General features: G+C 40.0%; 1 protein-coding gene across 1 annotated transcript in view; it reads right to left on the reverse strand.

Annotated features, from left to right (window-relative positions):
* LOC117140169 overlaps positions 1 to 25,816 on the reverse strand; it is a 55,667-nt gene that overhangs the window by 16,702 nt on the left and 13,149 nt on the right. Inside the window, exon 2 of the mRNA XM_033302945.1 lies at positions 7,734 to 8,476. Within this exon, the coding sequence (XP_033158836.1) occupies positions 7,734 to 7,868 (135 nt within the window). The 5' untranslated portion in view covers positions 7,869 to 8,476. The remainder of the gene's footprint in view (positions 1 to 7,733; positions 8,477 to 25,816) is intronic.

Here is a 25,816-nt window from a genome sequence, read left to right on the forward strand (position 1 = left end):
GTTAAAATCGACATAAAGTCGTTTGTTTTATCTTAATGGTTCAAAATCTATTACGGGTGAGCGCAATTTTATTATAACTTTTATGGCAGCCTCAAAAGCCTTACAGATTTAAGAGGTCATCAAAACGACGAATAATGTTCAATAATTAAATAACAAATAAATTATTTTTCATATAATAAACATATCTTCATGTTATTTCTCTTTAAATATGTAAAATATTCTCCGTGATGGAAGTTAAGTAGTGGGTTCCCAATAAGTATAATTTATTATTACTTAATAAATTTCATATTTTATTAATTTTATTTTTCCAAAAGGTAATAATAATAATAATTTTATGGTTGCTCAAGATCACGCGAAGACTTAGTCAGTTAATTATTTTCAGTGCTCGCCAAACAATTTATTTAATCTTCTATTCCCCGTTGATTACTTTTGGGATTACACTTATTTTTCTGCACTCCTAGCTGCAAATGAAAGCGCTCGTTTCCAATTATTTGAGGATTTCTCACGTCCATAACTTGTACATGAGCGCCCCAGGACAGTTCCTTTGTTTGTGCCTTATCCCTGTCATCATTGTTTATTTGTCGCTGGTCAAGTGCCAGACAAAACCGAGGGTTGAGTCCATAAAACGGAGCGGCTGTCGGAAGCACCAGCCAGCATAAATACAGGACGAACAGTGCTCCGTTCCAATCAATGCGGCTGGTCCTGATAAGGATACAAATTGCATGGCCATGTCCGAGTGACGCCCACTTCCTACTCTAGATTCCCAACCACCCTCCCTCAACCCTGCGGCGAAATAAGATGTGTTCGGCTGAATGACTGCGTTTTTCTCGGACTTGAACTCGATTTGCACTGCACTTAAAATTCTATCGGATCTGGGGGCGCTGCACCCCACAGGCAATGACTTTGGTCAGCTATCGAGGGTTGCCAGGATGCCAGGTTCAATGACCAGATATCTACTACTTTTGGCTAAACATGCGATTTGTTTTATTAGTTTTCCTCGAGCACATACAGAAACAACACGAGCACAAATACCAACAGCTGTTGGCAAAAGTCCTGCCTGACTGCAAGCCTTTCTGCCTGCCAAACAAAAACAGATCCCATGGATTGTGGCCTGGATATCTAGCAAGGCATCGCATCTGCAACTATTTCAACTTTTTGGCAGCCCATTGCGGTCGCTATTTTTGTTGCAATTAATAATAAAAACTTTCAACTGCAAGAGCTAAAAAACTCTCTCAAGCTCTCTTCATATAAATATGCTCGTTTTGTGGGGATAAAGTTTTGCAATTGCCGAAACTTCTAAAAAGTAAAATCTAAAAGGGAAATGGGTAAAAACATATATTATGCTCTCGACCAAATGATACCTGATATGTGAACTTCGTATTTTTAAATGTTGTAACAAATAATAAATTTGATAAAATGTTTATTATGCTGTCACTGTATGAACTTCCCTGATGTAAAATATGGCGCCCCATGTGGGGCACTCATAAAATGTGTTGTTAATACGGAAAACCTGCCAATAGGCCCCAATATGAAAGCAAAATTAACCTGTTGGTAAACAAGATCTGCTACCAGAACTAAGACAGCATGAATACCATTCTTTTCAGATCTAGTGCTTGGATCTAAATCGATCTATTTACATAAACACGAATACGTCTTGGCACCACAAATAGTGGGTATATTTATGTGCTTTGCATTGACATACCACTATATACATGCACAAATATATATATATCCATACAGAAAAGCTATCAGTTGTAAAAATCAGCACCTCAATTTAAAACCAAAGCGTGAAAAGTGTATTAGAGGTTGACGTGGGGCGACGATGACGACGAAGGCGTCTGGGAGAACTGTGGGAACAATCCAGTCTGCTGCAGTGTCAGTTCAATTCTACCCCATGGCCCCTCTAAGGCCCTCCAATATCCAGATTTTCCGCTGCACCTGTAGTCGGTTCTGCAATGTTTTTTTGTGTGATTCGACTGTATTGTTAGCCCATTTATTGTTATTGTTGCTGCTGCCTTTTGTATTTCGGCGTTGAAGCTTCGCTGGCACTTGCTGAAATGTCTGGCCAAAATGAATACTAGGGGGCATTCGAGGTCTATTTGGGGCCTTTGTACTTCGAATGCGGTGTCTGTCATTCACTTGCAGGTAGTTAAACACCATATCTATGAGTGTGTATAGCATTTAGCACGCAACTCGCCTTAAATGCAGCATACTAGCCATACTATACAAGCCTTGTCATTCAGTCCATCAGGCAAATCATGCGATCAGGGGTATTCATCCAGAAGATTGCCCACCAAGTTTCGCGAAATGGCTGTCAAAGTTGCTAATGAGAATGCGACTGCCAAAGGGGTATGAGTCTATTGTGAAAATGATTTAAGTCTAGCTTTAATTGTTGGCTTAGTAGACCTTAAGCGAGGAAAGTATTATTATGGGCAATTACAACTCGGTAGGTAATTGCTTGAGGTTTCACGTGTTACATTTGTAATAGATTAAGAAATTTAATTTTCTCGCGGAAGCTTGCAAACTATACAAATTCTAAGTGAATCATTGTACTCCCGTATTAAATCCATAACTTTTCGGAATATTTCCTCATCTAATCTATTTGTAATAGTTATTAGAAAAAACTTATAGAAAACAACTTTTGCTATTTTACTCCCTCGCACTTCTGTATTTAACCAAGTGTAGTTACAATAATTCGTGGCCGTCATATTAGTTTGCTCTTTTACTTACAAAAAAGAGTTCCTACTACCGAATAAACATGATCACAGACGCGGTGAGAAGCATGAAGATTGAACTACAAGTACGTGGCCCAATGTTTTGGCTTTTATTTTATGCTTTTTCGGCTGGTGCTGCAATCTCAGTCCCCTGGCGTGACCGAAAGCAAATAAATAAATAAATAAAGGAGAAACGAGAGCTTCAACTTGAACTGAACTGAAGTTGTTTGCCACTGGACACCAATGGCCCCGAGCGACCTTGTCGATGAAAATTATGCAATCGGAGGTGCAAGCACAGCAGATGGCGGCAGGTGGAGCGGCAAGCGATCTCTATTCAATGTTTGTCAATCAAATTAGTCGCCGATGATTGCAATCTAAATTAATGGAATGCAATCATAAGGCGCACGCCAACCAATTAAACCCACTGACGACAAAAGTAAATTTGCGCTTAAACGATTGCCCCATCGATTCAATTTCATTAAGCCCAATCAAACCAATCGAAGTGGCGAGGGAAGGGGTTAATAACAATTCAAATCTCTTTTCTTTTTCCCCGTTTGTAAGAGCCGCGTGCCGATAAACCAATTTACTTGGCTCTGTGATTTTTTCTTCTTTTTCCCTGCGATTGCATGAAATTGTATTTGAACAGTATCTAAGTACCGGAGCTCCCAACTGTCCAGCTGGAGTAAATTGATTCTGAAGCTGAAGTTTACAGGAAAATATAGCCGTAATTTATCGGCTGGAAGACTTTTACTAAAAGGATGACAAATAATTAATTGGTTTGCTAATGACACTCGGAAGATTCAGTTGGTATTTAAAAAGTTCTTGATTAAGAAAGGAGCTGCTAAGAACAGTTGTTTTTAAGTATATCACCGAAAGTAATCTTTAATTTTAGAAGGGAACACTTTAAATTTAATTTAAGGATGATGTATTTGTTGATTTGTCTGAATTCCTTTTTGACTTTTAACTTTGTCAAAAGCTTGCTTACTATTTTACATTTTCAATAAGTGATCTCATATAAAATATGACAGATGCAAATGTGATAAATGATTCCCATTGTAACTCCCATAAGCCGTTGAAGGATTTCACATTGTATGCCACCTCAACGTGTCGCAATCAGCCTTCCTTTCCCAAATCGCTTTGCTTCATAACGATCACAGGTTTACCTTCATTCTGGACCGATCAAAATAATTCCGTTCCCAGATGTATTTCCAGAGCCAGTTCTGCTAACAGTTCATTTATGTTTTTTATTTTATTTTTCCTAACGATTTTATGGACCTGCCTTGCAAATCTCAGGTTGGCGGTTCTCAGGTTCGCAGAACGGCAGAAAGCGACTCCCGCGCTCTTGACATGACGCAATCAGCTCGCATCCGTTGAGCTATTTCAAAACTTGTTGCAGGCTTATTAATTTGGCTCGGAGCACCGAAAGCACAACTAAAACAAGTTGATTTAGGTGAAGTAATTTGCGTGCAGCCAGACACTAAACAGTGAAACCGAACACTAAGCACGGCAACAGAAAGCAACAAAATTAAGCAAAAAACCAGAGAAACAACGAAACAGTTCAGAGATCAGCTCGGGGCACTCCAGAGATCAGAGTTTGAAGTCAAGTCTGGTCCTCGACTGTTTGTTGTTCGATACTTAAGTTTTTTGTATTTTTGCCAAGTTCCAAGTTTCAAGCCACGCCGCACGCCTGACAAATTTGCGCAAATAATAAAAACAGATTTTAAATGCCTGGAAATTGAGTCTGGCATTGCGGCCTTAAATCAGTTTCCTCCCCAGCTGAACTGACATTTAGAGTTTTGCTGAAAAAATGGCAACGAGAGCCCAAGCTCAACGCTTAAATAGGAGAAACTTTATGGTCTTTGTCTGTATTCAGCGCATTTATTATTGCTAAAAATGTATGTTTTTCTCAGGTTTAATTATATTCATTGTTATGCTGCACATGGTCGTTAGGAAAGTAACGAATATATGGCATGGATATGCATAATAACAACGACTTCCTTATGATTTATCGATCTTTTAATAGCAACAGATCTATAAGACTTAAGTTAGTGTCAAAATGTTTGTTTTTGTTCGGAAATGATTATTAGTAAACAAGCGAAAATTAGAAGTTATGTGAAAAATCGTTTTTCGTCATATAAGTTGATATGACAACTTTTGTATAAACCGGTGGGATAATCATTTCAGTTCTGGTTCGGAGTCCCTTTAGATTTTGCGCTATATAATAGTCGCCTTCGAACACTCACATGGTGCGCTTCGTCACTACGTGGACAGTGATGCGTCAATCCCATGATAGTAGAAGGGTGTAGAAAATGTTCAGAACTCCAGAAGTCTCTTGGCTGATTTTTCACGTAATTATTTAGCTCTCAAGGTTTTTTTTTAATGAGTACTCTTTTTTGGGCACAAAATATATATTTTTTATAGGCTTATTTAGTAATAAGCCAAAAATAAAGTATCTCAATCTTTGTTCTTTAACCTTACCATTGTCTTGTAAGCGTTTCTCAGCGGTATAAAAAGTTTTTAAATTATGGCACGCCCTAAAACTTGAGCAACACACCGGAAACTCTTGCCCATTCGATATGGTCGACGGTTGTGCAGAAGACCCGCCTTAGGGAATGCATATACATACATACATATATGAGTGTATATATACGAACATATCTCCCTTCCTCAACGCGAAGCGCCGGCACCTCAATCTACATAATTCACACTTCATTGAGCTTGGAAATTTACGATGAATACTCGGTAGCTGCATTAGCTGCCCCGAATCGAATTCTTCGGGCTTCCCATTCATCACAGGGCATTTCCCCATTCAAGTTCTCGACATTTTTTCCATCAATTCACGCACTTTTCTCCAGCTCTGCCCTAAATGCTTTTGGCCCTAAATCTTCATACTCGTCTATATGTATGTGCACATTAATAGTTCTATTCAGAGCACGCTTTGCATTGGCCCTTATCTGCGGGCAAACTTCACACACCGAACTGAGGCACGTAATATTAATTAGTCCAGCTCGAAACTCATTCGAAATACCCACAAATGAATGCCCGGCGACTGTTATGTTTTGTCTTCTACTTACACACAAAATAACTAAGGAAAATAAAATGAACTCAAGGGAATGTTTATGCGACACTTTTTAGTATGCACAATGCAAAACTCAAAAGGCAGTGTGCAAAAAAGCCAAAAAATACAGCATAAAAGCACAAACGAGAACAACAGAAATCTAGCTTAACAATAATAAAAGAGACAAACAAAAAATAAAGCGGCATCGCCTTTTCAAGTTTCACACTTTTTGGCAGCCAGCAATTAAATTGAAATTAGCCGGCATTGTGAGAAAAATTAAGTTATTCATAGAAAGGTGTTGGTGGACATTGTCTCGCCAGAAACTAATAATAGACCTTGTAAAACTGACTCTCATTATACTAGTTATTATATTTACTATGCTTGTAACTGCAAAATGGGTGTATTATATTGTAAGATAATAATCCTTAATTTTAAATTAAGGAAGTACTTCTGAATTAATGAATTGGAAATATAAAAACATTTGATTATACATCTTTGCAACTATTACTGACTATTATGCGTTATAATTTTCCGTCTTTTAAATACCAATTTAAACGCTCTTAAATATTTAATATATACTTTCGATATACGCACAGGTATTCAACGCGTATCATTAGCCAAACTATTCAAAGTTTTACCAGCATTTCGCTCATCATGGGGCAGCACATCAATTAACACTTCAAACTTGAACTTGTCGGAATGACGTCATCTCGATTGGCAATTTGTGCAATAAACAATGGAAAGAACAACAATAAAAATCAGCAACTGAAAAAAACGTCGGAAGCGGCAGCATCGGCGCAACAAAAGACCGAAAAAGTTGATTTAAAATTTTAATTCGTTTCTCAGCCGGTAAGAACGGGTTGAAATGTCACCGAAACGAATAAAGCTAATAACTTCGATCGTCTGGCTAAGGGTTCCATGAACTCATAAGTTATTTTGGGTTATATCTAGGGGCAAACGGCTTCCTGGCCAAAAAGTTTCGGAGACTTTGGCTTCTGTTCGAAAGTCATCAATAACAAAAGCGGTGGGTAATAAAGAAAAAGGGACAAGAAAATGGCAAATGTTGCATGTGCAATACGTTTGTTGCAAGTGTTCAATGTTTGTTTGCAGCATGGTCTGGGTCTAGTCTGGATGACGCCCTGGAAAACGGAACCCAGCAACCTGTTAGGGGGATTTGCTGCCCCGTTTCGTTCCGGGCCATTTATTTTCATGGGAAGTGGACGCGAATAAAGGCGAAACCCCACCGCCACCCCAAAACCCCAACGTAGCGACCTTGAGCGGGAGTTACAGTCCATCGTCACCTCCGTTGCCTGTCTCTTTCTGCCGCAGCATAGTGCCCTCCTCCTCGCTCTGCCTCACGCACTTTTTGCAGTTCAAACTGGACAACCAGTCGGCAAACCAGTTCCTTGCACATTAAAAGCAGAAGAAGCTGAAAGCAACGCGGGGGCCACACTCGGAAAAACACCAGTTAAGAATCTCATGTTATAAGTCAAAGATTTACTTGCATATCATATGTACATCATACATACACCATTTTCATCATGTTTTGTTTTCTAATTGTCTACTAAGTATCCTAAAACATTGAATACTTGAAGGATTCATGGATTTCTTAACACTTTCCATCACTGCTTTTAAGGTGTGAGTTCAGGGAAATAAACAATACATTTTAAACACGTGCTTCCTCATGGGAATTACGTTTAAATACTAAATACAAAAAAAACATGAATCTGAAGTCGTTTTTACATCAGCATTGAATTTTATGTGAGCAAAACGAAGCACATTTCTGACACATTTTTATACATATCGCTGTCACATAAGTCTTCGAAGCTATAAAGGAATTTGTTTGACAAAGTTTTTGCGTTTATAGCTTTTTCAAACGAGAAAATCTTAGATATGTACAAAAAATACGAGGATTTCGTTTCCAACTTTGGTTTTCTCTCTGTGCACCAATCGAAACTCACCTGAAATATCATATATCCCGAGTCGTACATCCAAAAGTCCTCGGGCGTGTGGCCGGGCTTGGTCAGCTGAATGGCCAGGCAGCGCTGCAAGATCAGACGGCAGCGCTGTGGACCACCGGGTGACTTGGTGCCCATTTCTGTTGGTGCCTTTCTGCTGGCGGGTTGCTCGGTGGCTTGGTTTCTCGGTTGCTTTCCCAGATTTTTTGTTAGCCGTCTAAAAATAACGCCAAGAGTTCAGACTTAAGGATCTGGCACTGCGCGCGTGTGTGTGTGAAAGGTTCTTTTTTAATGGTCAAGCACTTGGGCAGCGAACAAAAAAAAATACCAGACGGAGGAGAACGCGATAAGAACGAAACCCGTATTTGCAGAGTTTTATCTCTTTTTGGTTTTGCTTTTGGCCAGGCTACGGCTACACTTTATTTTCGCACACTTCTTAGACCGGACTTCTGTGGCTTCTTATTTGGGGAATGAACTTTTCACATCAGCATTATATTATCCCAGCATCTCGAACGCGAACGCGACGCCTGCGCACTAAATCACTCAGCACTCATTGGGCACTTGGTGAGTACTCACTCTCGGATTCGAATGCGAGTGCGAGTTGCGAACCGAATCGAACCGAACCGACCGAGCGACGAATTCAAACTGAAGTTGCGGCGCCAAGAAAAGTCGTCTCACGACCGCTCGCTCTTTCGCCGGAGAGCGGCGTTCGCGGAGAGCGCCAACTCGCCAACTTTTTTGGAGACCTGAAACGATAGAAAATCGGAGAGCTCGCTTTAAAACCTTGATTATTAAATCAATTAGGTGTACGAAAAAAAGACAAAAACCAAAAAAAAAAAAAAATACTACTAAATTTATAAACTGGAGTTAGGCCGCAGAGATCGCAATCTTGTCGTCGTTCTGTCTGAGAGGCGAACGGGCTCTGCTCCTAATAACATCATCACATCATCATGCTCGTATCATTATCGTTAACTGTAAGCCGTGTTTGGCAACTGTTTCTTTAGCCAAACAGTGGGACCTCGTAGATGTTCGATCTGGATAACAGAACCAAAAACTTAAAACAAGAGGTACTTAAGAATACTTCTTTATTGACAAAATAGGCTGCTTGTTTTCTGGTTATTTTCCATAGTGAGCATGAAAATAAAATAAAAAATTAAATTTTATATATCTAAAATACACATTCAAATACATAAAACACATCATTTGGCATGCGGCGTTATAATGTGAAATGCTTTAATGCAATTAAAACTTATGAATCGTAATACATTGTACAGACCTTCTGTTACATAACCAAAAATAAACCCATCTTTTGAGCCCCCACTGTATACTAATTTTTTGGCATTTGTTTTTGCATTGAGTTGTGTATTTTTGGATTTTTTTTAATGTGCCTTTCAATCTTGGCTGGCGCTTGGAAGTCATTTCCTGCCCGAATCGCCGGATGGGCAGATGACTCAAAATGGGTTAATTAAAAACCATCTAGCAGTGATTTTATTTGGGCCGATGTAAAGTCATGTGCCCAAAAGAGTTGTTCTCAATACCACAGATCGCATTTAGAAACCCTACGGCGGTCATATCCACTAATGGACTTTGAGCCCATGCGAAATCTAGGAAATGTCAGAATAGTCAGTGGCATCCATAATTGCGTATACGCCATGTGCGCCGACTGTCAATCACAATTCTCATGCAAATTCGTTCGCTTTCCGCACTGTCCAAATGCATTAAGTGGAAATGCATTAGGTTGACTGTCTTTTTTCGGTGCGTCAGACCAACGGAATTTGCATAAACAATTACGATTTAATGAAATTACACGATAAGGCGGCGAATGGGATTTAGTTTAGTTTCCAACACTACCCGTAGCCCCATTTGTGGAGCCATTCATCTTCCCAATTCGGTCAGAGCGCACGCCACAGCCATAACAAGAAAGTTTTTGGGGGAAGACAGGGCCAGAAAGCGAGATTCGTTTGGTTTGGGGCCAATTAAGTGGTGAGATCACCGCCCACATCTCTATGTATATAACCACATGTATACGACTCTACCTTTACGATTTCCAGGCACACAGATCAAGTGTGTAACCCCCTCCCTTTTGGGCATTTTCTTTTTATTATTTATTTATTGCGGCTTGTATTTGTCGACCCATTAAGCGTCGGCCTTTGTTAGAAAACACGTTTCTTCTGGCCACATTCCAAAAAAAAAAAAAACTAAAAAATGAGAATTTGCCAGCAGCTTTTTGACTCCGCGGGCAGTCTTTTGTTTGTCTTACAAATCACTAACAATATGAATTGGTGAAACGCTGACCGCCGAGCTCAAAAGGTGCTAAAAAAATTTGCATAAATTATTATTAACAATTATAACCAGCAGTTGAGCTCCCAAGAAATACGACAGATTTACCATGTTCTTTGGAGCTTAGGGCCTCGGGCTCTTTTATTTAAGACAGTCAGAAAAATATGTCAGCTTCTTTTTTCTTCATTTTTTTTCAAAAGTAAATTGCGGATTTGATGAATTTAATAGAAAACCAAAAACATACCTGTCGCCTGAAACTGGAATGTTTTGGTAAACTATTTGACAAGGCTATCAAAGACTTTTGACAACCTTTCTTTTCTGGTTTTACGATATTTGTCTTGCCGTGGGCATTTCTCATACTTTTGAAGGCTTTGCCTATGATTCAGTAATTAAATTTGCACATTACCACCACGTTGAAGCAAAATTTCGAGGGGTTTCTGGTCAAGAGCCCATTTGAGAATGCGCAAAACAATTGAATAAGTCCTTGAGCTTCAGCCTTGAACTTCAATTGAGGATCGTCATTATGTGTTCAGAATTGCACGAAAACAAATCGTTCAATTGCCAAATGGCCAGCATTCTCTAGTGTTGAACTTGAACTTTAATTTCCGACAGAATGAAAGTTTTATTTTATTTGTAAGTAAATAAATCCATTATCACTTTTTCAGTCCGTTGAAATTGGCAAGTCGGAAACTTCAAATGTTTAGAGCAAGATCTTCATTTTTGTCAAGGCCAAATCATTGAATATTGCTTATGCAAAGTTAGAAAACAATTAAGCTCATTAGTAAAATTCGGAATTTCAATAGTTTTTGGATTCTTTATGGCTTATATAAGGTATAGGACTAGGTATTCCGTTATTCCTTGGATATAACACTTCCTTGTATGGTTCGAAATGAAATTAAATGCCTGGCACATTTTTTACGACTGGGAACCGTCATCACTGGATAGCTGGATTGGAATCCTTTTCTTCATTATAATGAGGCTTTATGCCGCCGCTCACCCACACCTACGTACGACATGCACCCCCGTCGATTATATTTGACAGCTTACTTTCAATTGCGACATCTAGTTAGCGCAAATTTAAGAGTGAAATAAAACAACACGATCGCATCGAGTGGATCGAACTGGGGATCACTGAATGGCTGACTGCAAGGCTGACTGGATGGTTGGATGCTTGGTTGGATGGATGGATGGATGAATAGCTTAATGAAGCAAGAGCCTGTTCCGCGGTTCGTGGTCCGTGGTCACTCAACGCGATGCCAGGCTCTTGGCACTCCATCCGATCCGATCCGATCCACCCGCAAAGCACATCACCCAAAAACCCCCCCTTGTACCGCTTCATATTTCAGTTTTACGGTTCAACGACAACGACTTCGCTCCGTTTGATGGGGGGACGGGGGCAGGCGAGGAGGAAGGGGTGGCGATCCAATTGCCGCAATGTGGCAAAGCAATCGATTTAAGCGCCGCATAAATTGAAGCCGGGCTCCAACTTCGAGGAAAACCAAACCAAAAGGTTCCTCCATGTACAACATGATGAATTGTTTTCTTTGTCGACTTGTCGACTGCTGCGCCGCTAGTGGGCAACTCGCAAACTGAAAACTGTGGCAGAGAAGTGCAAAAGCTGAAGGAGATCGCTGACTGACGGAGTGGGGCTGCGATTGGAGTGGGTGGTTGGGGTGGATTGGGTGGCTTGGGGGGCAGACAAGCGGCGCGGAAAAATTGCAAATTGTATCAAAATTTAAATTTTCGCTTTCATTATGCGGCGGCAGCTTGCGCTCTGCTAATAGACCAACTGCCATTGTGTTTCTTTATTTTCTTTTTGCTGGCTTATATCTCTTCTGCGCCAACGAGGCATTTCCCTATTCAATTTTGACAGGCGCGTTTTTATTCAAATAATGAGCTGCATTTGTGGGCAGGCAAGTTAAGTGAAATATTTTAAATTTCTTTCAATCTTTATATTCGGTTAAGACAATCGAAAATAATTATTTGGAAGTAATCAATAGTTGCTAAAAGCCACAACGTTGTATAAGAATATTCAAATGAAGAACCGAAAATAAAAGAAATTATTTAAGCTGGTTTGGCCAAGAGAAAATATGCGAAATTTTCTTCATCAAAAGCACTCTCCAATAATTTATTGTTTTCCTACCGCATTATAAGGATTTTTCTCCCCCAATCTGACATAATTGTATGACCATTCTCATTGAGCCCACTACTCGTATACGTGATGTGAATATCATTAGCGTTTGCCAACTGATGAAGGCTGCAAAAACCAATGAATAATTATAAATCAAAAGCAGCAAAAAGTAAAATGAGGAACACAAACCCGAGTCGAGGATTGTGGGGAAATACCAATCCAAAGACAAAAGCAAATTTGAGAAATGCCAAAGATGCTCGACGAAGCCAAGAAATGACATGCCCATGTGCTCCTCACGGGATGCCATCTCATAGACGTGGAACAGTGGTCCAGACCACGACGGAAGATGCAGATTGCCGGCGGAGTTGGGCGCTGGAGACGGAGTTGGAGCAGTGGCCGGAAAAATGTCTGCCAGGCGGAGACACTGCGGCAGACGATGCAATAACACCAGGAATTTTCATATCATTAGGCTAGCCCACTCTAATACTCTATATATTCGGAAATGTTTTCAAATTAAATTGAAAAATATTTTTATATCAAGATAGCTGATTACTGTGGTACTTTTAATAAACGACTCAATATTCATGGCATAGAACCATAACAATGAGCAATAAAGTACATTTATTACTTCTTAAACATGGCATGATGGTCTATAAGAAATTTATGTTTTTTTTTAATAAGCCTTTAAATTGTACTATTTTCTTCAAGATTATCTTGCAGCACAAACTAACAAAATAAACAAAAACACTAAAATATTCCTGTTTTAAAAACTCGATGGTGTATAAAAGATTTGTTTGCATACTAGCATATTTCTTAAATACGTTTAAACTACATAAGATCTCTCACTTTCTTTTCTTATCCCAATTGAATGACCAAGCCGTTATGCCCGATTTTGATCGATTGTCAACAGAAGCCGCTAACACTAACCATTGATAACACCACAGTACACTAAGCACTCCACACACACAGTCGAGATTCGTTATGCAAGCATTCAGTGCATCGCATCTTCAATTTCAGCATTCTTTCGCCAGTCTGCGTCTGCATACTTGCCGCTTCTGCTTCTCCGTCCCGCTCCCCGTACCGCTGCCCCCACCCCTCCCGCTGGCCCACAAAACCCCTGGAGCATTCACATTGATTGCGCCGCCTGGTTGGATCTTCAGCTTGACTTTAAGTTGCCGCGTGAAAGCAAACACAACAGCCTGCAAATAAAAAACGAGAGGAAAGCGCAAAAAGTAATAAAATCAGCTGAAATTGCTTAACACCCGGAGTAAAGTGATAATGGTTGGATTTATTCACTTGCACGCTGCTGGGAATATCAAAACCGATTTAGGACCCCTACTGACAGCTTTTATCAAAAGTCGCTTCAGCAAAAGGTGTGATTTTACCTTCAATGCCTTTTTTTGTTTTAAATTTAGAAGTACGTTTTTGTTCTTATTTATTGGTTTAAAAATAAAATTCATTCTGATTTTGCGTTTTAAAGGATTTCTATTAAAAGGTATTTGTAAGCCTTTTTTAAGAAGGTTAATTTGTTTTATTTAATCAAAATGTAATTTTGCCCTTGAAAAATCATAAAAAAGTCCGTTGTAAAGTTTAAAATCAATTTCATACTATAATATTTTTGGAAATTTTCGTGTGATTATTATTTCTTAAGAGAAAACAGTCATCATCGATTGCAATTAAGCTTGGCGAAATAAAAATTTAAAAATTATTTGCATTGCTTTTTTTAATACTAAAAATCACAGTTTGTTATTTTATCTTGCAAATACCACGATCAAGTATTTAAATGTATTGGATCCCATTTAATTATTATGCCACACTAATTAAACTCCGTCTAGTAGCTGAAATTTGATAGCCGCCACGCTCTGTGTGCAATTTGATAGGCATTTGGGTTTCGGTTGGCTTCCCATTAATCCTGGGCCACAAAATGCAGTCTTCGCTGAGTTTTTTGCGTTTATTGCCGGTGGTTGTGGGCAAGTTTTGTCTTTTTCCTTGTCTCGTTTGTCAGACATTTGACAGTTGTTTGTTATTTTTGCACGTTGACTTTTCTCCGACTGCGTCTGTGTGTCATGTGGCTGTGGCATATTTTCCATTTTCCCCATTTTCCAAGCCCCCACAGAGGTTGCCTAACAGACGCCCACTGTCCCATCGCCGCCTGCCGCCCGCCCCTTGCCCATTTGCTGCTGCCACATTTTGGATTTCAATTTTTATGGCAAGTCAAATTTTTATTTTTTTTTCTTGCATTTTCCTGCAACCCGCTGCATTTATTGCCATTTTCGTAGTGAGTCGAGGAAGTTGGAATTTGCATAGAAAAATGGAAATTAACAAGACCATTTGACTGGCTGTCCATCTAAGTCGGGGTCTCTCTCTGTCGCACTCTCTCATGCCGTCTCTTTCACTCCGGTTGCATGGGTGCTATCCTGCTCCAGTGCAAAATGTTTGTTCGTCCTGTTTGTACATTTGTCCGTGTCTATATTTAGCTTTATGTAAACATGTTTGACCAACTGAACTGACTGAATGACTGACTGCCTCAGTTGGGAATGTAACTCCCCCTCAAAAGCCCACTCCCTCTCTTTCTTTTACCTGTATAGCCAACTCTTTCGCCGGCTGCGATGATGTAATCTCGGTAATGCATGCGACAAACTTTCATCTCGAATTGCAAAATCCACGCAACACGAAATAAAAGATCGCAAAGATCGGCTTACACTGTTTGAATTATAATTAATAAATAGTACTTAAATCGAAGGGGTATTCCTCCAAAGCTTTACAAAAAGCCCATCTCTGCTGTGGTTGTTGTTTATCTTAAAAATGCTTATTATTTCTGTTTTGCTTGGGATCTCAATCTTTGGCTTACGGCAGCTGAGGTGAAATTTCTGATACTTAAGATGTTGCTGATGCTTCCCACGTGACCTCGAAGTCAAACCTCACGTACAAGGATTTCGTTGTTTTTTTGTTGACTGGGCCAATATACACCACTTATATAAATAAGTATTTGTGTATCTGGTATCGTGGAAAGTGAAAATTGATGCATGCATTGTCAGCACCATCAAAATCGGTTTCCTTATGGATTCCAATACTTTTATAGTCCAGTCACGGAAATTCGCGTAATGAAAGCCACAGCGGCAGGACAAGGAGGGAACTCTCGATAATAATATATTCAGTGCTGAGTGTTCTCTTATGCTAAAGTCCTTCCTGAATTCCAAGTGATGTCATAATCGACTCTCAGCCGACAGGCAACTTAAAAGGGTATCAGTGGGTATCTTCAGATGTCAAATGAATACACGTTCACTGTGAAATCCGATCTACTTAGTGAGGAAAGCTATTACCAATTACCAGTGGTGAAACTAATATGAAGCTATACGGGTCTTAAGTATTTTATTTATTTTAAGAAGTTATACAAGCCACTTTTAGGGTTAAAAGTATTTGATATTTGAAAATATTCGTCACTAGACTGAAATTTTACATGAAAATTTCTTCGTTAACAGAGTGTAAATGGTTTTTTCGATTACAAACTAAAAGCAAATGCGCCAAATTGAAACACAAGCCCCAAAGAGTGCAAGAGACAGTTGGAGCTGGTCAGTTGCGATGACGATGATGCGGATGATGATGGCGACGGGGAGGTGACGAGGGGTGGGAGCAAAAAGGAGTCACTAGCAGAGCACGACGAAATTAAACAGGCTTTTCAAAGGCGAGGGGGTGGTGGGAAAAGTAGCAGACAGCAGTCAAAACGGACAGCAAATACAGTAATTAGATCACAGCAGACAGACAGTCGAAAAGAGCGCAGGGTGCGGGGATAGTGACGAATAAAACGAGAAGCTGGAACGTGACTGAAGAGAAGGAAGCCAGGAGTGGGAAATCCAATTCGAACGGAAAGAAATAAAACGAAGTGATAAGTGGACTAGGAAGCATAAGGTAGGTCAAGCAGTTCGCCTGCAAATCGTTTTTGTTAGGTTTTGTTAGCTAAAGATTGTATAGGGTATCTTTCACAAAATAATCTATAAAAATGTATTACATATGCATACTTATTAAATATTTTAGTTTTTGTGAGCAATAGGAAAATAAAACGTATTTTACTCAAACGGGATGTTGGCTATGCGTTCATTAAGCAACATTAAGCTACGTTTATATGTATGTATGTATATAATTGCCTGGCTGAACTTTTAATGAATGCAATAAATTATTTCCGTAGAGCATATAACCCTATAAGGATAGAGCTAATTTGCAGCGTAACTTACAAATGGCCAAAAACCATCCCCACCGCCAATAAAATCTCAGACTTCCTGCCAAGAAATAAAAAAGCATGTTGCATGTGAGTCAGCTTCCTAATCGACAACGATAAAGAGAAAAACAACAATGGACACATTCGTTCGTGTGTGCGAAAAAACTATACTCAATTACTCAACAAACATAGTAACCTAGTTCATAAAAAACAACTGCAACAAATGCTGTTAACAGCAGCGGCCAACAAGAAAAGCAACAAATTCATTTTCGCCTTTGTTGTTTTGATTTTTGCTTGGGTTTTTATTGTTGGCGCTTTCCACGAGAAAAGTCCTTCAAGCGTGACAATCACATGGAAAACGCTCGCCGCTGCTGCTGTTGCTGATTTATCGTTTTCATTTTGCAGAGCTTGTTGGATGTTGTAAAAGGAAATGTCAATTCTACTGCTGCCGCTGCTGCTGCAAATGTGGCTGCCCGCTTGCCAAACAATGCCGGCCAAAAACAAAAAATGCCCCAAACCTTCAGGGGGGGTGGCGGCGAAAGGGGGGACATGCACCCACTAATGTAAGTCATATAACAAATTTCGTTGCTGGGCTACTTGGAAAACAGAATTTCGTGTGTCTTGGCAGCTGCCGATGGGCACTCTTCAAAAATATGGTTTGTTATTTGGCACCATGTCCTTCAGGATTAAATACTACAACCATTTGTACTCATAAATCTAACCAAATAAGATAAGATAAGATATAGTACAGATTATAAAAACTATTATTTCTTTATTCCATCACTACCAATTACCAACCAAAATTTCGATTTATGGTTCTAGACTTTATTTCTTTCACGGTCTTATCATTACCCATTTCTTCCAGTGCATTTGGGAACGTGGTATCAGATCTGGAGATTCTTTGCCGCCCTTCGTGGAGACTTTCTCCTACCTCCGATTCCGATTGCGATGCCACCGATCTGCAGCCACTCGATGCCTCCTTCTCCTTGCGTGATGTCCAGCAATGTGCCCCAGCCTGTTTTTTCGCCCCGCCACCCCTGCCACCACCTCTGCGGTCACCCAAAAGCCCCCATCTCCCCTTTTTTTTGGACCATGCCAGAATTTGTTAGCTTAAGAAGAACAACAGGAAAGCCAAAAGAGACGCGATGAAGGCTCAAAGCGAAGCGCCGTTCCAGTCTGGGAATGGGAACCCATGGCTGGGCACAAATGTATACATGTGTACATGTGTATGTATGGAGCCTGGAGCTCTTCAGGGATCGTGAGTCAGCAGAGTTTTGGCTAAGAAATCTGCTAAAAATATAAGCCTCGATGATGATTTATTGTTTGGCTTATTAGAACGAGAGGGAGAACTGCGATAGGAGATCGCCTTTATGCTGTTGACTTTAAAGCGCTGGAACCGTGTCTTATTGGAGGAGCTTAGTGACTCACCGCGGGCCAGAACTTTCCACTCTATGAAAGGTATGCGAAAATGAAATATGTAAGTGGGCACTTTTTAGCACATCCACTTCACTTGGTAATTGGCGGCATTTCAAACTCTAATAGTTGCTGCTTGTGCTGGTCCTCAGTTCATTAGAAACTTGTGAACTGGTTAGAGCTTTAGACGGATTGGTTGGCTCCTTTGTTATTTAAATAATAAGCAGTCATATACTCATAATCATATTCGCTAAGTGAGATAATAATTAAGCCCTTTCGGATTTTATTAGTATTATATAGAAGAAAACAACCACATCAAATATGAATATTCCTATAAGCCTTTGTTTATTTTAACTAAATTATTTAAAAATTGAGAAGAGGTTAAAAAGGGCAGCTTGTGAATAAATATTTTAAAATATTTGCGAATAAGAATGCATAAAGTCGAATCGCTTGTCCAGAGTCAAATGCCTTTTTTTTTTGGCCTTACACTGGCTTTCTTGGAATCGCTCTCGATCGGATTCCGATTCCAATTCGGGCTCGCATTCAATAACAGATTTATGCATTGGCCATGGCAATCTAATACGAGCCACAATAAAAGCTTGAATATGGTCATTTGGCAACACGTCAATAGCAACAACAGCAACAACAACAATAACAACTGAAGCCAAGGCAATGAACGAAACGTGCCAACGTCTAAAGATCGCCGATAAGCCCAAAAAGAGGGAGTTATAGACACTTTGGATGTTTGGATGTTTCGGGGGATAAGTGAGAGGGGGAGGGTAACACCACTCTGCGCAAAGAAAGTTTTATTTTCAGTGCCCCAGGACAAATTGCTTGGACTCGAGTGCAACTAGCAGATCATTCATGCAAATTCGTACTTGACTCAAAAGAGCTATAAAGAAATAGGATTTCATTTCAGATTTTATTCATTTTTAATGTAATAGGGTACCTAAATGGGAGATTAATCAGTAGCAAGATTTAATTGCAAAGGAAATATAGGAATGGATGCAATTTTCAACCGCTTTCTTTCACTCGAATTGCAAGAAAACTGTGTCAAATTCATTTGAATGTCTTAATACGCATAAAAATCATGCGCGTGATTAGTGATGAGTGCAGCTAAGTTGTAGGTCTGTAAACATTCATAAACTCAGGCGCTCATAAAGCTTTGGCTAATAAAAATCCTAAAACAGGATTCGCGGACCGGAGAAACTTTCCTCGAAATCTGCATATAAGCCGCGGTAGCTGAAAACTGCCTACTGTGAATGAGCAGCGATCTTCGTGGGCAGGAGAAGGAAAATTCAGGTGACTGGAGGAGATGCGATGGAGTGGGGGATATTAGAGCCAGGTTGCCGCATTTGGTTGACGATTTTTATGGCTGGTTTTTTACTTGGCGTTTGTCTCAACGGTTATTTCTCCTTTAGTTTTTTGGCTGTTGAATGCCATTAGCAATTAATAGTCGGCACGAGAAATTTGCATTGCAAAAGGAAAGTGACAAAAAGGCGAGAGGAAAATATACAAGGAGACAGTGGCAGTGGCAGTGGCAGTGCCACATGGCGATCTGCGATCACTGATCACAAGTCGCCGATACGGCAAGGATGCCATAATTGCGTGTGAGTTTGGCCACTCGTTTTGTTGGCTAATTGTTATGTATGTAGGCTAGCACCACCGAACGAAAGTGAGAGTGACACCTGTTATACACCTTATGGTACACACCGAGCATTTGCGAGTGTGCCTCTTCGATTCATCAGGCGCAGCCATTGGGCATCATCCGCCTGGGGTTCGGGCCAAATTGGATCCACCTGCCTCCAGATCGATCTCTTTCGGTTCAGACGCATTAAGCTTCATGTGCCGTCATTATTTTAAATTATGCGCACAAGCGAACCTCCTTCTCCTGCTCCAAACCCAACAGAAATTCAAAAAACGAGACTCGGCATAAGTCGAAAACTTCATTTGCGTTTCGTTTGTGTGTGCGGAAAATTGTTTAACACTTTTGGCCCCTGTCGCTTTCTGGACTTAAGTTTGATGGATTGTGTGGCCACAGGTTGATGATTTCATTAGTTGGCGCCCAATCCGAACAGGTTAGCGGTCGGGATTTCAAGTTGCGGTTTAACGAGGCGAAATTAAAAATAATTTTCATGATTTTTTAAGGGTTGCATTTCGAGTTGGCATTTCAAAATGTGGGTGGGGTGGAAAAGGTAAGTCGAGTATATAAGTATATACGGTTATATCACTAAAATGCTTTCTGATATTTATATGATAACGAAATTACCAAAAAGATTGCCCATTTCATGATTATAGTTTTCCAACTAACCATAATCACTTAGCATCTCATTAGGCATTTTAAATTCAGCTAAAATATCAATAGTAATTTCCAAAAAAGAATAAATAAATACACACTGACTGAAATAGTTTTTTGAAAAGTGACCATTGTTTCTACGTGCTTGAATAATTAAATACCTAATTTTATAAGAATAAATATTAACTAAGGTACATAATTTTATATTTACCCATGCTCAGTAAAGTTATGGTCATTCCCCATAACATTAATGACAAAGCTCCATAATTGAATGGCTCCCCCCGCCCACATAAATATTTATGCCTAGTAAATCAGTGTGGTTAGCCGCTATATATCCAGCGTAGAATCCGTGTAAATCAGATCAAATGGATGTGCCACCTCGTCGGCGCGACAAACTCATTTCTCAGTCCACAGAAATGCACGGCCACTGCAGAGGAGGAAAACTCCCACTTCGTTAGAAACTATTTCCACCCGCTGATGACACATTACTGTCACTCAGCGTTATGAGCTAAATTTATTGATGCAGCCCGGCAGAAACCGCGCCCTCACAATTTTCCATTTGGCCCCAAAGAATGTTTAATGTTTTCTTCGTGTCAGCGCATGCCAAAATGTATTTTTTTCCCAAGATGAGGCCTTCTTGCATGTGGAAATGTCACGGGGATCTTTGGCCCCATCCGACTTTTTACTGGAGGGGGAAAGGGGGAAAATCTAGTGTGCAACGGTACGAGAGAAGGAGCGAAAGAAAAACAAGACCAAGAAGAAACGTCTCGTTTCGTAATGATGTTGCAGGAAAATCTGAAGAAGAAAACACACACGATAAAAACAAAATCGCTGACATCTCTGCTAACTTAAAACAACGAATTGCCGGGCGACAGGGAAAAGCCCCCGTGTAATTTATAGGAAAATTCCTTTGGAATTTATGTGCGGAATCATGACATAAATTAACCAGCCAAGTGTGCAGGGGATTGCGTGCTAAAGTGGTGCGGTGCTTCCCCGGTGGCTCTTCGGTGGGTTAGTGGTGCAAATTGGGCTGATGCAACCGCCCGCGCGGGTATTTAGTTGAATTATGATAATTATGAGTAATTATTCAACATTTTGCTAAGCGAATGTAACTAACTAATCGCTCTTCTTGCGTCTTTTTGCGTTTCTTCTGCAGCTTTCTTCGCTCTTTTTCACTTTCTTCTTGGGCATTGCTCTTCTGCTGCCGACTGCCTCTGCCGTAATCACTTAGTTCGAAATCAACTTTTGTTTTTAATTTTATGTAATTGCCGCTTAATCGCAGCGCAATTAAAATGCAACTCGAGTTTCGGGGGCGTCCAAAAGTTTCTGAAGCGTTTCGAGATTTTGATATTTTCGGCTCAACTTTTGGTTTTTCTCAGCAGTCAGTCATCTGTGCCGCATGAAACGGGGTCAAGAGCTTCAACCAGGAGCAACTGGCAGGTTGGGTCCGTCCCAGTCCAACGGTGCAACGGTTTTTCCAGCTCCATCGATGAGGCCGCATTGCGTCATCATTCATAATTCGCTGTCCACTTGGCTGTCCACTTGAGTTGCACATTTTGGCGCTCCATCTCGCTCACACACTCTGCGCCGATCAAGTGCATATAATTATGCAGCATACCCTATAAAGTAGGGCAAGGTATAGCGAATATTCTGAGCACTCTGCTATATGCATTTTTGTCCTGCTGGATACATAGGATGCCTTATATAATCTTTTTTATGCATTTTCCCATATACGAAGGACAAATCGATTGCTGCAAACTGAGTTGATGGAATTGGTATTGAATAAGTTTCCAAGTTCATCGCCTAAGAGCATCCCAATGGTCGGCTTCCCGGTCAGTTTCCCCCGTTTTCCAGGCATTTCTGGGCCACCGAGGTTCGTGTTTGTTTTCCACAACTGGCGGCCATTTAAATTGTCTTCAAAAGCGCACATTACATAATTAAGACAGCAGCACACCACCAGCCAGCATAAGCAGACATAGAAGCGGTCCGGCGTTTTAAAACGGACCGACAATGTCTGTCAGGTCAGTCCGGCAGTTGAGTTGCCTGACTGACAAGCCATCAACTCCAACAAAATGCTCAACACCTCGCCAAAGAGCCGGCGGAAAATAAAACATAAAACATCCAACATAAAAAGCTGGGGAAAAACAAGAGCCACTGCAGAGACTTTCCTCGCAGACCAGCTTTTTTTCGATGCATCATCGCATAATCAAAGAGTCATAAAAACCAATAATCATTATTAAGCAAAACAAGCCAATTAATGCAGCAAAAGTTGCGACGGCGGCACCAGCAGTAATTAAATGAAAATAAAACGCCAACAGATTTGGCCAACATTGCAAATTAGCCGGGGGCGAAAAACAAGTCTATTATGGGCCCATTTTATAATATAATTATAGCACAGCAGCCGACACACCCCCCCCCCCCTCCCCCCTTGCTGACCCTTTCAAATATATATGTTTCACTAATTTTGCCATTTGCGTGTCATAATAAAACGATAAAACTTGGGTTACAGCGGAAGGCCGAAAGGAAATTGCAGTTCGAGTTTTCATTTGAGGGAAATTTTAATTATCCAAAGGTGGGGGAGGTGCTATTGTTCCTTAATACATATATGATTTGATAAATTTCGAAATGATTGAAAATTCCATGGCGATCATTAATTCTGCAATTATTTATTAATTAATATATTTATATATATCTTTAATATGTTTATTTAAATTGGCAATTCAGTGCAAGCAAATCAAATTTTAATATTTCAAATCACTTTAATTACAAATATATCTTTTACATGGATTCATAAATATTTATGAGCCACTTTCAACAACTTATTTAAATACAAGATTTAATTTAATTACACACATAAGTGAATGTAATTTATTTGCTTGATTGCCCGGTTATTACATTTTCATCCGAATGGTTTTCCATCAAGAGTATCAAAATTGGCGGCACGAAACTGGGAAGCATTCTGAAGTCCCTCGTGTCCATTGCAATTAGTGTGGAAAATAGAGTGGAAAAGTGTCCAATTGATTGGAAAATCAAATCAAACTCAGGTGCGACTGAGAATGGGTGAGAAATATTAAACGAAGTGCGTCCTGCTGCCGCAATTTACCAATCAAGTTTGCTCGCATTGAAAATTAGTGAAAGTTGCGCCCAAGTTGTAAGTTGCCCGCTGTTGACCAGGTTGTTTTGGGCTTGGGTCTCGGCTCTTTGGTAGTGGCCAGTCGGAACGGTAGCCAAAACCTAGGGCAATATCGTGTCGGCCAATCCATACGAAATGATCAATGGCTTTGGGGGCAAAGGAAAGAAAGGGAAAATGGAAAACCCCCCGCGGCGAGTGCAGGTCCGAAGGGCACCTGGAGGTCAGAGCTAATTGATTGGGAAAACCATCTCTCGATCCGAAGTCTCTGGGCGCCATTAACGAGCTTGGAACACATATGATCCGAGCCATGGCTAATCTGGTTAATTCCACTAAGTGGCCAGCGAAGATCCAGAGATTTAACAATAATCCGGTAATTGGTCGGTTGGATTAGGTAAAGCTTTCAGTATTTGGGGAAATCGTAGTTCCCAGTTAAGAGAAATTGGTGTTTCAGAGGTTTTTCGCTTAAGGTAATAAAATAGATGTTAGTACTCAGGGAAGTATTGGGTGACCATTTTTATACTCACTAAATTGAAATAATATTACTTATCTTATACTTTAACCAACTTGACCTATCCCAACTCCCAACTCACGCTTGTTAACTTTTTCCCATGACTAATTCAAACTATTTCCAATCTCCAATCTCTAAAAAATGAATTAATTCGTTGTGCATTTCAAATTGAAACATTTCACAGTGCGTTTCATCCCCAAGTTTTTGGCTTGGCATTTGATATGCCCCCTCCCCTCGGCAAAAACCTAATACCATTTGTCAAGTTTGCCTGTTCGAGTGCTGAATTTTTCATGCGCATTTAATTAGTTGAATTATGGCTGCGAAATGTGGCGACTGGCAACTTGAGGCACTGCAGCCAGCGGCAGCATTAAACATTACAATCTAATAAAGAGTCGGAGAAAATAAAACTTAAAAATACAACTTAATGAAAATGAAGTAAACACTCAACGCGCGACCATATTGTGCGACAACTTTCGCGAAATTATTTTTATTGACTCCCGTCCAGTTGGGCAATGGACCGCTTGGGATGTCCGACGTGAAAATCGCACCGAGTCACCTTTCCCCATTTTCATCGATTATTTTGGCGGCCTATAATTACAGGGGCAGAGGGGTGGGGGCGGAAACATCTGTCATTTATCAAAAATATTTACCAATTTCTGAAATTTCAAACAAATATTCAATACAGCAATCTGTTTAAAACAGTCAACAATCAAGTTCACACCAATATAATAATATTCCCAAGCCATTAATATTATTAACAACAACATTAGATAGAAATGAGAACATTTAAACATTTTTTCAAATTTAATTTAAGATTTAAGTCATTTTGCTAAGTAAAAACGCACCTAGAATCTCAATTCTTGTAGGATTCCCATAATTGAGGTAGAGAGCAGCAGTCAGAACTTATCAATCATCATAACCGAAAGCGGAAACACCTCCCTGAATTCATTAGAATAATTGTGAAAAGGTAATTACCAGCAAGGCTGATTACCTCTAATTGCCTAATACACCCTAATTGGCCACTTCCACAGTTCTCAAGCCTTTCTCCGCGCTTCTCAGGTGCGTAAGGTGTACGAAAGTTGAAGACCCATTGCTGTGGGAGGGGTGGTGTGTGAGTTCGGCTTTCGGGCTGAAAACTTAATTGAAACTCGGCCCAGTTCCCCAGTTCGTCGATCCGGCCATCCGCCAGCGCATTAAACGTACGAAAACTAAACAAAACCGAAAGACAACAAAATAAAACCGCAGATAAAAAGATCTTGAGATTTTCCACAATTATTTTGTATTTTTCAACGGCAGCACGGGCAACAACAACTTGACCCAGTTACATTTCTTGATGTTTTTTTTAGCTGCCTTTTTTTAGAACTTGTGTCGCTTTTTAATTTGGTTCCTCAGCCATCAGCATTGTGATTAGTGACAAGAATCGCTGGTAATGAGTGGTTGAAAACTGCTGGAAAATACTAACAAATCTTTTGTGGGTCGCTCTTGTTTCATTTTCCGAAACCGTTGGACCATAATTAAAAGATTGCCAGCGTAATTAGTCGGCGCAGCTGAGCCTAGCCGAGATTAATGTGCAGAGTGTAAAGTTCATGCCTTCAGAGCAAAGTTCACTTGGGCAAGGTACCTGCACTATATTACTATCTATGTACATATACGCTCTTGGTAAAGTAAAGGGCGTAATTAATTTTGAAGGACAAGTTTCGGAATCATTAAAAACGAATTTACTGAGGTCATTGTTCAACGGAGCTTGAATGCTGCTGGCCAACAGCGAAAACTCTTCCGTCACAAAGGGCTAAACGGAGATGGTTCGAATTTATCAGGTTACCAATTATTTAATTTAAAATATTTATCCGTTTGAAACAAATGTAAGAATGTGCTCAATAGTTGTCATTAATAAATAACTATTTAATACCCATTTTAAGTAGACCATTTTTTTGCCATACTTTATTTATGGGAAATCAAATTACTTTATTATTAAGAACTTCTGTAGATTCCTAAGAAGGTTGCAGTCTGGAATACCCGAAGTCAGCTAGTTATCCACATTTTTTACCCAAATTTTTCGCGGTTGTGATGCACAGGGCAAGTGCACTTCCGGTCAAAAAAACTCATCTC

This window comes from Drosophila mauritiana, chromosome 3L, assembly GCF_004382145.1.
Source record: "Drosophila mauritiana strain mau12 chromosome 3L, ASM438214v1, whole genome shotgun sequence".
Lineage (NCBI taxonomy): Eukaryota > Metazoa > Arthropoda > Insecta > Diptera > Drosophilidae > Drosophila > Drosophila mauritiana.